The following is a 14,739-nucleotide window of genomic DNA, read 5'->3' as shown; positions in this document are numbered from 1 at the left end:
CCTGATGTTGGTGTATGTACTCCATCTCTGCTGGTGCTCCCAGCAACCAACAGGGCTCCAGCGAAGAGGATGAAAAAAGACAGAAAGAATTTCTGGAGAGGCCAGAGGGAAAGTAAAGGCCAGCTTGTCTGAGAGTGATCTACTTTAAAGCAGCAGCACAGTTAAGGAGTGGCCAACTCCAAGGCCTGTGTCACATGATGAGAAGAAAGCTGGCCACTCACCTCCCAAATCTGACCTCAGGCAAGTCACTGAGCTGCCTGAGACAAACCTCTTCACCTCTCAAATGGTGACAGTAACACTTGGGATTGTGACGAACATGCTTCAATACGATTTCCATACTCCTGCATCTGTGACTGTGTCAGCTCTTTGTGGACAAGAATTGCCCTCCTTCCCTCCTCCAAGCCACCCTTCACTCACAATGATCTTCCCAAAGCATAGGTCTGACTCTGGCACTCCCCTGCTCAGTAATGTCAATGACTCCCTATCACCTCCAAGATCAAATGTAAAATCCTGTTCACTGCTCAAACCTCTTCGTAGCCTGATCCCCTCCTACCTTTCCAATCTTCTAATGCCTTCCTCCCCTGGCATCTCTGCCTGTGTACCAGCCTCCATCCTCATCTCCCTCTCCTGGCATCCTTCAAGTCCCAGTTAAAATGCTGCCTGCTACATGAAGCCTTTCTGCAGCCCCTGAAGACTAGGGCCCCTCCTCCTCATAGATCTCCAATTCACTCTGCTTGTGGTTGTCTCCCCCATTAGTGGGGGAGCTCCTTGAGGGCAGGGACTGTCTTTTGGCTTTCAATAGCCTAGGGATAATAACAGTACCTGCTTCACAGGGTGCTTATGAGGATCAGGTGAAATAATATATGTAAAGTAGCATATAAAATCTTCTATCTGGTTTGGGTATCTATAAAATCTGGCATATTGTAGGTGCTTAGGAAATGCTTGCCGACTGACTGAGGATCTCCCTCCACCAGAGTAAGCAATCCCTTCACTAATGCAAATTTTGACCCCTCTATGACTTTTACAGATAGTCTTTAAGAGTTGCTATGGTCTAAAGATTTATCATCCTGCAGAGCATGGTAGATAGGGCATTGGACTTGGAGTCAGGAGAACCTAAGTTCAAATCTTGCCTTTGTTGTGTGACCCTGGGCAAGTCACTTAATCTCTTAATGCCTGGGTTTGCTCATCTTACAAAACAGAGGTGTTGGACTCAATGACCTCTGGGTCCTTTCCATGTCTCTGGTGCTGTGATGATGAACCTTCAAACTGGGCTAGGCAGATACTCAGGTGGCAGCCATACAGCCTGTTTCTGGGCCCATACTAGAAGCCACTCCAGCTGGGGGCCCTGCCAGAGTCTGGGCCCTACTCAGGCCAAAGGTCACCCCTTACACTCTGAGGAAACTGAGGAGGATTTTGGTGGAGATAAACCTTAGCACACCATCTAAATGGGAGCCACTGTTACTGTTATCAGCGCTATGCTAAAAGCTGAGGCCTTGAAAGTGTGGTACATAGAAGTGAGGAAGGGGAATGCAGAGAAACCTAGGTGGGAAGCTGGACTGTCCTCATCTAATTGCTCCATCCAATGGCCAGCCAGAGATAAATGGGTCACAAAACACTAAGGTGAGAAAGTGTTATTTAGGGCAACTTCCTGTTCCCCAGAAGGAACTCCAGCCAGCCAGCCTGGCACCCTTGGCCTGACTTCCCAGTCTAACTACCAATGGGTAACTTTTGCTTGCAGTCAGTAAGGCCAAGAGAGATGGGGACAAGCAAATGATGAGGAACAGAGGAAAGGCAGGTGCCCATCTGTGGAACGGTCAGTGTACTCGGAGATGGTTACATGAATCTCCAGGAAGAGATAGGAACTTGGAACTCTGCCCCAAAGCTGGTCAGTGAGTGCAAACTCACCCCAATTGATTCTGTCTAGCTGGCTATGGCCCATGCCTCACATCCGTCCCTCCTGGTCATCTTCTGATATACTGCATCATTTACATTGCTGCTTTTGGCCCCTTTCCCTTCTACCTCCTAGTCTGGGAGTAGGAATCAATCAACATTACCTTTGGTTTGGAGAAATTGTCCCATCCGTTATCTCTGTGACTCCCCAAACCATCACTTCCCTGTCGTTGTCTCTATAAGAATATAATAAGCACCTTACTGGTAGGGACCGTTTTACCTTTATCTATGAATCCCAATGTCTAGAAAAGTGCTTGGCACATAGTAGGCACTTAATTCTTTTTCATTCATTCATTCATTGGTCATAGAGAAAAGAAGAAGAAATATTCTTCCACACAGGAGAGAGGTCAGCATGGGAGGAGTTACAGCATAGGATGATAGATCCTCTGTCACAGCTTTTACTCGTTGGGTTTTGCTCATTTTTTTTTTTTTTGCTACAAAGAAGGAAACAATAGATCAATATATATTGGGAAAAGATTTTGATGTTTAAAAGGTATAAATAGAAGTTATTAACTGGGAAAAAATAAAATGCAAATAGAAGGGGAAAAAGACATTATGCACTTCCTCTCTGTATCTTGTAGGCGAAATTATTTGTGTTGGGCAGGGCATTGTGTCTACACCTGGGTCCAGTCCCTGTGGGCTCTTTAACTCCTAGCTGAGCACAACCTTTCAATCCTTCTTTACATGGTAGAACAGATAGATAGAGGACTTGATTGGAAGATCTGAGTTCATAATCCTTCCTTAGATATTCACTGGCTGTGAGATCCTGGATTTGTCACTTAAACCTCTGCCTGTCCATCTCCTCATCTGTAAAATGGGGATCATAACAGCAACTGCCTCACAAATGGTTGTGAAAATCAAATGAAATGATATATGTAACTTATACAAAATCTTCAAGGTTAGCCATTATTTTTACATGATGGAGGTCTGAGAATGTTCTTCCCTATTTGGCAGTGGACTCCTTAAGCTCTTCCCCGGACTCACCGTCCCACCCCCTTCCCTACCCCACCCCGCCTTCCAGCCCCAGGAAGGGCTGTGAGCTGGGGCTGGAGAGTGCTGCCTTCTTCCTGCTCTCTCAGGCCACACATGCTAACAAGTGCTTTCCCAGACTGATCCTTCTCCAGGGCTCTTGGAACTCTTTCCTGGAGAAGCTCCAAATAGGGGAGAGGTAGCTCTTCTCATTGTGGCCATTTTGGGAATCTTGTGGGCCGTGGCTTGGGAAGGGAGGGCAGGGAATGGAATCATATTGGCCTTGAGCCATTGAGCAAAAGTTTAAAACTGATGCTTGTTAGCGGTTTTATGAAGCTGGCTTCATCCCCAAATTGGCAATGATGGCCCTTTGCATGGTCACAGGACATAGAATCATGTGTTATTGAATCGTTTCAGTCGTATCTGACTCTTTGTGACTCCACTTGGGGTTGTCTTGGCAAAGATACCGAAGTGGCTTGCTATTTCCTACTCCAGCTCATTTGACAGAAGAGGAAACTGCGGTAAACAGGGTGAAGTGACTTGCCCAGGGTCACGCAGCTGGGAAGTGTCTGAGGTCCAATGCTCTGTGTATTAGTGTGCCACCAGCTGCCTTAGACACAGGATCTAAGAACCCCATTTTACAGAGGAGGAAACTGAGGCTCAGAAAGGGTGGCAACTGGCTCCAGCTCACACAGGTGATGGGTAACAAGGGCAGGGTTAAGGATCACAGGATCTTATCTTCAGAGCTGGAAGGGACTCCGAAGGCCACCTAATCCAATTCTCTTATTTCACAGAAAAGGAAACAGGTCTCAGAAAGTTAAGTGACTTGCCCAACATCACAGAATCTGGATTTGAACCCAGGTCCTTGGACTCCAAGTCCAATAATGTTTCCACTTCACTAAGGATAACGGGTGGCCATCCCTTTCCTCCCGCCCAACATCCTCCACTTCCCAGGGCAGACAAAGGGTGAGGATGTTTTTCACACTTGTGATTGTGAGAACAATCAGCGGTCTTCCAGCCAATGAATCTTTAGGGTCTAGAAGAGAAGTAGGAGCCTTAATCTGTGAAATCTGAGGAGGGCGAGTGCTGAAGATCTTTGACCTCACCCCAAGATGTGGTTGGTCAGCCAGAAGTCCCTGTTCTCTTGGTATGTTGTCCTGTGAAATGATAACTAGCCTTGGATGCACTGAAGTTCCCTTTCAAGTTAGTCCTGAGTTTGTTCCAGACTATTTAGTGGGGCTGCCAAGGCCCCCCTCCCCTCCCACACAGGTAGATGATCTCAAGCCTCGAGCTTCCTCATCATGGGGCTTCTGGGTTTTGTTCTCCCCCATCTTAGAACCATGGAACATCAGGGCTGGAGGGAACCTTAGGAAGGCCCTCATCCAGCCCCTCATTTTACACAGGAAGAACTGTGTCCCGGGAAGGGACGTGACTGTGCTTGCTGCACCCTGCTGGATCTGTTCTTTGGCTCTGCCTTATAGTGCTCTGTCCACCTCTCCTCCATAATCCAGGACCATGCACTGTTTCAGGCCCCAACTTCAAATGCCTTCACCCTAGGAAGGTCTCCCTGGTTAACTGTGCCCCAGCTCTGGATCCCTTCAATATTTGTGTCTTTGGCTCTGACCCACTCAGTCTCCCCTGAGAGACATTATCCTGTGCATTTTTATCAGCAGTTTTTTATTCTTTAACTAGGTCTGTGATGTCATCAGTATGGGGCACCCCCAGTGTGGAGACCACCTCTACCAAGGCAGCTTGGCACCTGTTCTTCATTTCATTGCCTCAGACAGTTGCCCAGGGGTCACAGGAGGCTGTGGCAGGGCTACCCAGCTAGAGACAGCACCCCGAGTCCCAGTCATCCTGACTGATGCTGGCTCTACTCATCACACCATCCTATTTCTCCTGGGGAATAATTCTCAAGCAGTTTTTTGCAGGAGTTGTGCTGTGTTTCCTTTGTTTCCCTTTCCTCATCTCAGCAGCTCCCATGGTGTCCCTTCCTTCCCAGGGCTCCCAACAATCTCCAAGGAATGTGCTCATTAACTTGATGGTTTCAATGGCAATGGTATTAAGGAAGCATTTTTATTTCGGTGGAAACAACTAAGAATCTTCCTGTGTAGGGAAACTCAGGCTGGTGAGAAAACAGCACTGCCCAGTCATTCTATGGGCATACAGGACATCCCATGTTACCCTTGGTGCTCCAATCCTGCAACCTGGGGGTCATGCAAGACTGGAGAGGAGGGCCCCATTGTCTTCCAACATGCAGCCTCCTCTCTGCCCAATTAATCCAACGTCAATGCTAACAAGAAAGAGAGGAGTCTGTCTGGGAGAAACCTAAGGGATCATGAGTTGGACGGAGGCTCTCCAGATGCTCAACACACACATACACACACACATAAACATGCACACACACCCACATGCATACACACACGTACACATCCCTCCCCCATCTCATTTTGGCACAGTTGGTGACCCAGTTTGGGTATATTCCAGGTCAGGGACTGTAGTCTAATGTTCAAACTTCCAACTGTTTTCCTCCACAGCCTGGTGACAGTAGAGGAGGGGTCAGGTCCCTGGACTCTTGTGGGACAAGCCTGGTGATACATCAATCAGTTGTGACAGTTGGTGTGTGTGTGTGTGTGTGTGTGTGTGTGTGTGTGTGCAGAGATCTCTTGTCATATGGGAGGCCTCAAACAAGGCATTCAGAAGGGGATGTATTGCCATTATCCTCAGGACAAAAGTACCACCCTTCAGCCTCCTTGCCCCTTGGAAGGAGAGCTGCCTGCCAAAGGAGTTGCTGGGGGGAGAGGAGAGAGTGAGCTCAAAATTAATATAAACCATAGGAATTATTGAGTGTCTGATCTGGAAGGGACCTTCAAGACCATCTATCCCTGGGGTTTTAACCATGTTGGTACATGGGTTCCTTTTTAGAATCATATTTTTAAATTCATAGAACAAAATACACAGGATGCAAAGGAAGTCAATGAGAGTGAAATACCAATAACAAAGTACCCCAGGTTGAGAGCCCCTGGCGTAGACCAACCCTCCCATCCGGCAGAAGAAAAAGCTGAGGCCCTGAGACGTGCCCAGGGTCACCAGGCTGCCTGCTGGAGGGCTAACACCACCTGAGCCATTCAGGCTGAGCCTTCCTCTTTTATAAAAATTGATTTTATTTTAAATTTATGGGATAAGACAAGCAATTCCATAACATAGTATAATAAAAAAATGATTGCACACAAAACTGCAAATCTGCTAAATATAACTTGCGATTCATTTTAAATATACAACCAAGTGATTATGTAAATTTCTGTTTTTTCTTCCCTCTCCCACATCACCACATCACTTGGCTTCTGATGAGCAAAGGGTGCCTTGAGTGGGAGTCTCTTTTTCTCAACCCCAGCTCCTTTTGGACATGTGATGCGTATCTGCAGTTGTCAGGGAAACCACAGACAACATCCATGCTGAGAGTCAGGGCTGGCTTTCTCAGCTGAGGGATCTCCCATATGTCCATGCACTTTCTTATTCCTGGTCTGATTGTCCACCCTTTGCTGCTGGAGGTGGTGGTATCCACAATGCTCCATCAAGGCTGAGATTTATTATTGCCACTGCTACCTCACATTTTTTTTTTATTTAACTTTTAACATTTATTTTCACAAAATTTTGGGTTACAAATTTTCTCCCCTTTTCTCCCCTCCACCCCCCCAAACCCAAGCATTTACCTCACATTTAAAGGGCATTTATTAAGAGTTTGCAGTGTGCCAGGCATTGGGCTAAGCTCTGAGAATACAAAGAAAGCCAAAAATATATTCCCTGCCCTTGAGGAGCTCACATTCTCAAGGTAGAGACTATGTGCAAACAACTACGCACATAGAGACAAATGGGAGGTGAAGGCTTCCTACAGAAGGTGAATCAAGAGGAATAGGTGAGGAGAGAGGCATTGTAGACATGAGGAAAGCCAGGGAGAAGTGATGATGGAATTAGATAACGGCAGTGTCTGCATGAAGAGACCCAAGGTTAGTGTCCCTGGATCATAGCGTATAGAAGGGAGGAAAGTGTAAGAAGACTGGAAAGGTGGGAAGGGGCCAGGCCAGAAAGGGCTTTAAAAGTCACACATACTTGTGCCTGGAGATAATAGGGAGCCACTGGAGTTTTCTGAGTAGGAGTGTGATGTGGTCAGACCTGGGCTTTAGGAAAATCATGTTGGGCTGGAATCAGAAGAGACTTGAATCAGGGAGACCCACCAGGAGGTAACAGTTCAAGTGGAAGGTGCTGAGAGCTTGGACCAGGGTAGTGGAAGTATCTGAGCAGAGAAGGGGACATATTTGAGAGATGTTATGGAAGTTGAAATGGCAAGTATAATGGTTAGAGCACTGAGTCTGAGTTGGGAAGATCTGAGTTCAAATCCTGCTTCAGATACTTACTAGTGGGCATCATTTAATCCCTATTAGCCTCAGTTTCCTCATTTGTGAAATGATAATAATAACAGCACCCTCCTCTTAGAGGATTTGTAAGGATCAGATAAAATAATATTTGTAAAGTGCTTTGCAAACTTTAAATCTCTATATCAATGCTAGCGATTATGACGATGATGACGACGACGATGAGGATGATGATGATGGTGGTGATGGTGATGATGATGACAGTAAGGAGAAAGAGGAGGGTTCCTGAAGCTTTTCCTAGCCAGCTGCTGGTACCTTCTGTCTTTGAGGCTTCCTTGTCTTTGTTGCATTTGGATTCTCTATACAACCATCTAGGTATGTGTTGCCCCCCAATAGGACGCAAGCCTCATTCTGTCACTGTAACCCCAGCCCCACGGACAGTGCTTAACAAAGTCTCACTTGCTGGTCTCCTCACCTTCCCCTCCCCAGCAGCCCCCATTCTCACATATTCTCCCTGGAATCTTTAAACCTGCTTTAAGCCTGGCTGAAGGTGGTTTCCAGGATTGTTTGCTTTTTACTTCTGCCTAGCAGGCCCTTCACTGGGCTTTCTCTAACAGCAGGGAGTGAGGGTCATGCAGAGGGCATGGTAGACACTGGGTTTGAAGCCAAAGGCCCCTCCCCATCAGTGATGCACATGGTTGTCTCCTGTCCAGAACAGGGTTTTCCTCTCTTCAGAGTGTGAGTGGCTGCTCTGCAAACTAGGGAGTCTTTGCAGTCAGGGAAGCCCAGCCTGGGACACTCTGGGGTGGCCAAAGAATTTGGAAACAGATGTGACCTCCAAAATTACTCCTCATCTTACAGATCGGGATGGCATTGGCTTTTCTTTACATAAAGTTTTTAAGTTTACAAAGCAACACACACACGCACATACACATACACACACACACACACACACACACACACACACACATACACACACGTAAAGGGAAAGTGGTCTCAGAGACCCTAGCCAGAGGGGGGCTGGGAAAGGCCTCCTTCAGAAGGTGGAATTGGAACAGAAATCCAGGAGGCAGAGATGAGGTGGTAGGACACTGCAGGTATGGGGGCACAGCCTGCAAAAAGGGACTTGATCCTGATTAGACCACTAGCAAATGTTAACCACAGAATTCAGAGTTGTCTTCCTGATTTCAGGTCAAGCATCCTACCTGCTCCTGAGGTCCACAAAGGTAAGTGATTTGCTCAGGGTCACACAGGTAGGAAGTAGCTGAGGCAGGATCTGAATCCTGGTCCTTGCCTCTTGGATTCAGGGCCCTTCCCACTGCACCACACTGCAAACTACCAGACCAGATGTCTTAAACTTTGTCCTATCTCCCCCCAAACAGCAGGAGATGCCAAGTGCACTTTAGAAGGAATGGACACATGGACCCACAGTTTGGAGGCTATTCCTGAGGTCAGTGATAGCCACAGGGAAAGGTGAGTCTGGGGGGGATAAAGGTCAAAGGACTGGGCTGTTCCAGGAGTGGCCACTTAACTCTCCCCTAGTGCCAGGTCGGTTGCTATTGAGGCTTTTGTTTTTATATCCCCTTCATTTTTGAATCTGTCCTTCTCCCCTCCTGTTCTGCCCACTCTGAAATTAGGAACCTGCAACAGGGAATAGAAGTGGAGAAAAAGGCAGGCAAGTGAGCCTAGCCACCCAATCAACCAAACTTGACAGTACATGTGTATGTGGTGTTCCATGCCTCTATTCCCTTGCCTCTGCAAAGAAGAGAGGCAGACTGCTGGTGCCTTTTTAAAGAGTCAAAGCCCCTTTCTGCTCTAATTAAGGAGCAGAACCCCAGAGGGGAAATCAGCAGGAGGAAGGAAAGAGTTTTCCTTTTCTTCCCTATTTGGTAGACAGTTCTGAAATCCAGAAGTTCATCTATCCTTTGGGTGTACTGGGGACAGGTAGGCAGAGACACAGCCTGCTTAGTGACCTTTCACCCAAGAGATGCTGGGTGACAGGATCACAGAGTTATAGCTAGAAAGGACCTGAGTGATCAAGTCCACCTGCCTCATTTTACAGATGAGGAAACTGAGGCCCAGAGATGCTAAATGACTCACCCAGGGTCCCCTGGTAAAGGTCTGAGATGGGACTGGGTCTTCATGAGTCCAGGCCCACTATATTCTCCTTTATATAATACCTCTTTGACCTAAGATGCCTGTCACTGTGATGTCAGAGGCTCAGGTAAGGCTCCCAAATCCTCCTTCACTTTTTAAATGGAGCCTGAAATTCCTGTAGGAAGGCTGACATATTTCTTTCATTGCAATAAGCACAGATAAAGCTGTAACCAAGGACTGAAAGGCAGATGAAAAGATCTCTGCTTGTGAATTCACTGTCTGACCCTGGGTTTAGGGGCAAAGTTGGCCCAAAATATCTGTGGGGTACAGCCTTCCTGGGGTTTACCTGCAAGGCTGGATCCCAGTTTTAGATCCTGGTCAAATATCCAAGGACTAAGTCCACTGAATGGACCATTTGATCTCACAGTTTGCTGCCAAAGTGATTTGGTCATGCTACTGCCCTACTCAGTAAACTCACATGGCTCCCTATTACTTCTAGGTTAACATAGAAACTGCTTAGTCTTTAAAACCCTTCACAATTTTGCCTCAGTCTATCTTTCCAGTCTCACTGGATATCAAGTCATTTTAGGCAAACTGGTCTCCTCGAACTCCTCTATTTCCCTTTTGGAGGAGATGCCTCTGCCTGGACTCCCCTCTCTTCTTCCCTCCACTTGACAGAGGCTGGAGAACCAGCTACTTCAGGAAGCCTTCCCTGATTCTCCTCTATCCCTATCCAGCTGCTCATCTTCTGCCTCCCAAACTGACTCGTATTTGACCATCTGGTATCTATTCTCTATTTATCTGGTCTACTTAACTATGTCCTTGTAGTCCAACCCATTAGGAGGTAAGCTCCTTAATAGCTGGGATTGTTTTATTCCCCAGGATCTAGCTCAGAGTCTGGCACAATCAATCAACAAGTCCATATTAATCACCCTCTAATGACAAGGAAAAAGGAAAGAAAAAAGGGGAAAAATCAGGCCAGCCAAACTGACTAATACAGCAACCATTTCTGACAGCAAATGCAATATTCCATACCCATGGTTCCCCACCTCTGCAGAGAAAGATGGAAAGTACATTTTTATACTTCTTCTCTGGATCTCTGAGTTAGGAAGGCTATTTTGGAAGACATGTGGAGGAGGGACTGGAGATGGGGGGAGACAGGAGGCAATACAGAGTCTATTATCACTTTGCTGTCACAGGCTGCTCCTTCAGGGTAGTCAGTGGATAGAGGGTAGAGACTAGAGTCCAGTTTGACTGCCTGGCTTCACTGTGGAAGGAGAAAGGAGTCTGCCGAGAAGGCCCATGGGAAAGGATATCAGCTCATTCACCCTAGTCCGGGAGGTGGCAGGCAGAGCTAGCTGTGCATGGTGGGAGAGCTTGCTCAGACACCAGGATTCTAAGCAATGTGGTCACGCTCTATTTCCTCTGTGAAACCAGCCATGAAAAAACCCAAGGGCCCCTAAAAATAAAATTAACTCTTTGCTTCTCACAAGTCAGTATGTCCTCATCATGCTGAGGCTGTGAGGTCACATGGGGAGGGGGGAAAGGAAGCCCCTTGCTCCAGACTTTCAATATGGCATGCTGAGGATGAAGTCAGTGAAGGCTGTCTAGGCAACATCTTGCTGTCCGTGGTGCTGAGGGGCTGCCTCAGAATTTCTTTCTCAGGATTGGACCCCTGACCCAGTGAGCCCTGGGTCTAGAGAGGGTCACTTTCTTCAGCAGGCCTTCACCATGCCTAACCTGGTCCTAGTCCTGGATTTGTTTTGGGCAGTAATAATAACTTGTAATTCTATAGTGCTTTAAGGTCCCCAAAACACGTTTCTCACAATAGTGTCATGAGACATACAGAGTCAAGTATTACTACCTTTATATTTCAGATGGGGAAACTGAAGTTCAGAGGTTTGCCCAAGGTCACAGAGAGCAGAGGCCAGAGAGTGATTTTAGCAAACCACAAGCATTTATGAAGCACCTACCACGTGCTGAGCATGTCAAAAACAGTCCCTGGTCCCAAGGAGTTTATATCCCAACGGGGGAGACAACACACGTAAATAAACACGTACAGTACAAGGATGGAGTAGTTGGAAGGAGTTAAACCCAGAACTCTCTAAAGTCAGGTCCAATACTCTTTTTCATACACTACTGCCTCCATGGTAACTGCTATGTTTTTCAGGATAGATTTCTATTTATTCTTCATGACTCAGCTTTGGCTCACCTATCTGTCCCCCAGGGGCAGCTGGGCTGGGCTCCTTATAGCAGCTTATCAGTGCCCTGTGGAATGATGGGATGAGCACTGATTCTGGGAGTCACAGAATCTAGGTTTGAGTCACTAGTCACTTACTGCTACAAGTCACTTGACCTTTTTGAATCTCAGTTTCCTCAGCCATGCCATATACTAGATAGAGTGCTGGGCCTGGAGTCAGAAAGACCTGAATTCAAAACCAGCTTCAGACCCTTACTAGATGTGTGATCCTGGGCAATTCACTTAACCTCTGTCTCAGTTTCTTCAATTGTAAAATGATAATTATAACACCTACCTCCAAGGGTTGTGAGGCCCAAATGAGATAATATTTGTAAAGCACTTAGCACAGTGCCTAGCACATAGACTCCTCTCTAACAGGGTGTCAGGATGGAAGGGTTTCACAAACCTTTACACAAACAGAAATGGAAATGGGTATTCTCATTCCTGTTGCCCAGAATAGCAGGAAACCATGAAGAGTGAAGTGTTGGATGTTGTCTCAGTAGAGATACTGATCCATGTAGCCCAATAAGAGCTACACTTAAGGGAATTTCATGAGGACTTTAAGAAGGGAAAAAAGGACTTTCAGTGACCAGAAGGAGAAAGACATCTTTTCGCCATATGTATTTTGTACACATGTGCCTCACTGTCATTGTACTTTAAGAGCTCACTCTCCCCAGGGGCCTTCTGGAAACATATTGTACCTATTGTTCATACCATGATTTCTTAGTAAACAACCTTTTCTAAAAGCTGTTTATGTCTGACTGATAAATTGTTAATGTGAAGTACACTGATGGGGGCTCAAGAACCACAGTACTGAAACCCAAACCTGTAGGATTATTCCTAAAATCCTGAGTAGTTGTGGTCAACTGCCTCTCTGTGAACTCTTCAAGTAGGAGTGCAGATTGGGGGAATATTCCCCCCTGGGGAGGCATGCTATCTAATGAACCAGAAATTCTTATAACTCTGGCACTGGAGTGCCAGGCTTCCCAGAAATATGCTTCATTCATTAGGCAATTGCTGGGCAGTCATCAGACCCACTGGGATCATTCAGCTGTCTTTGTTAAATGCCTACTTATGTCTAACCTTTTTTTATTTCAAGGCAATCAAGGTTTAAGTGACTTGCACAGGGTTACACAGCTAGTATGTAAGGCTGGATTTGAACTCAGGTCCTCCTGACTCCAGGGCTGGTTCTCTATCTACTGTATCACCTTGTTGCCCCCCAGTCTAGCTTTTTGGAAAAATAGCCAGGGCTTCTGTTGTTATCATCTCTTCCACCTGGAAGCGTAATGTGCCCCAAAGACTCTCTGAAGTGAAGTCCTTCCATTTTTTTCACTGACTTTCTAGACTTAAACCAGTTCAGAAAGGTGAGTCCTACAGGGATGGGCAGCCTGGGCCCCAGGTAAATATAGGTGACAGTTCACAGGACTCTTTGTTTGAAAATAGCACAAAATATTTGCAGAAACATTGCTGTTTCTAAGAGGCCTGGGGAGCTTATGAAGGACAGCCTGAGGGAAGCAGGTATATGAGAAATAAAAGAACAAGATCATAGGCCAAATCCAGGGGCTGATGAACTTTTTCCCAGGGGTATCACCTACACATTTTGGACCCCTTGGGTGATGTTGATCTTCAGGTAGGATAATTCTTCTGTTCGAGCACAGTTTGCCCACCTGACGAGGGATGCTGTAGCTGGAAAGCTAGTATGAGGCTGCTCGATCTTGCAGCAGGTGCTACATAGGCTAGGGCCTTGGCTCTGGGCTTGGCTCTTTGCTGTGGCAGGAAGAACCCCAGCCTAGGAGTCACAAGACTTGGTACTAGTGTTCCAGTTCTGCCATCAACTATCTGGGTAAGTCATTTTCCCCCTCTGGGCCCATATCAAATGAGAGACCAGACTGGTTGGTCTCTAAGGTCCCTCCAAATTCTAACTTTTCATGATTTCCTTGTTCTGTAGTCTCTGTCCCCTTTATGCGCTGACCTGAATTCCCACTCTCTTAAGCTAAGGCAGTCAGGCTTGTTCCAAGAGGTGACACAGTTCACAGAGTACCTTGGGCTTAGAATCAGGAAGACTCATCTTTGTGCCTTCAAATCCAGCCTCAGACACTTACTAGCTGCGTGACCCTTGGCAAGGCACTGTTTGCCTCCGTTTCCTCATTTGTCAAATGGACTGGAGGAGAAAATGTCAAACCATTCCAGTATCTCTGTCAAGAAAACCCTAAATGGAATCACAAAGAGTCAGACACGACTGAAAAATTACTGAACAATCTATCTGTCTGTCTATCTATCTCTATCTATGTATCTGACGTAGATTTTGTCTCCAGAGAGTCAGTTGACTACAACTAATTAGGGTTTTAGGAATAATCCTATGGGTTTGGATTTCAGTACTGTGGCTCTTGAGCCCCCATAGGTGTATTTCACATTAACAATTTTCTAGTCATACTTAAACAGCTTTTAGAAAAGGTTATTTACTAAAACATTTACTTTCTTTCAATAACACACGTATGAGTATATTATATAGTATAATCTATATTGATTATGTATATAATATGAAAATGTGTATATAATATTACATAGAAATATGTATATGATATATAATGTATAACTAGAGAGAGAGAGAGAAGGAAAGAGAGGGAGAGATAGGGAAAATAATACCTTAAGTCCTGTCCATTTGTAGAGGAGGGGGTCCCGACACAGAAGTGAGGACACTTGGGATGCAGTCTTTGTTTGACCACTTCACTTAGCCCAGAAGACCCTGGGCACATCATGTGACTTCTCCAAACTTCAGGTTCTATAGAGTCAAGGTCACAATCCCTATACTACCTTGTCACAGGCATGTTGCAAAAGTCTAAGAAGATAATGTGTACTAATGAGTAATTTTTCTGGAAACTTGTAAAAAGCTCTCCAAGTAACTGGAATTCTGATTCCTATGATTCCTGACCTCCTAAAAGGTAATAGAGGGGTATGTAAAGAGAGTCCACCTCAGAGTCAGAAAGAGCTGGATACAAGTCCCACCTCTAGCACATACTCTACTGGCTGAGAGATACTGGCCAGTTCAGTTAACCTACCTCTCCACATCCAGGAAACTCTCTAAGAGTACTAGTTGGGGGCAGGGTGGTG

General features: G+C 46.1%; 1 protein-coding gene across 6 annotated transcripts in view; it reads right to left on the bottom strand.

The window, feature by feature from the left end:
* Positions 1–14,739, bottom strand: part of PIGL (phosphatidylinositol glycan anchor biosynthesis class L) — a 138,125-nt gene that overhangs the window by 10,420 nt on the left and 112,966 nt on the right. For 2 of the 6 annotated variants that reach the window (XM_072640051.1, XM_072640049.1), the window contains exon 5: positions 2,055–2,126. The exons of 3 other annotated variants lie outside the window; for them this stretch is intronic. In XM_072640051.1, coding sequence (XP_072496152.1) covers positions 2,055–2,126 — 72 coding nt within the window. Of the gene's footprint in view, positions 1–2,054; positions 2,127–2,170; positions 2,385–14,739 lie in introns of all 6 variants that reach the window. One more of the 6 variants, XR_011973911.1, reaches the window with a different exon arrangement.

This window comes from Notamacropus eugenii, chromosome 2 (assembly GCF_028372415.1).
Source record: "Notamacropus eugenii isolate mMacEug1 chromosome 2, mMacEug1.pri_v2, whole genome shotgun sequence".
In the NCBI taxonomy this organism is placed as follows: domain Eukaryota; kingdom Metazoa; phylum Chordata; class Mammalia; order Diprotodontia; family Macropodidae; genus Notamacropus; species Notamacropus eugenii.
The sequence above is the reverse complement of the archived record's forward strand: the minus strand, read 5'-3'. Positions and strand labels throughout refer to the sequence as shown.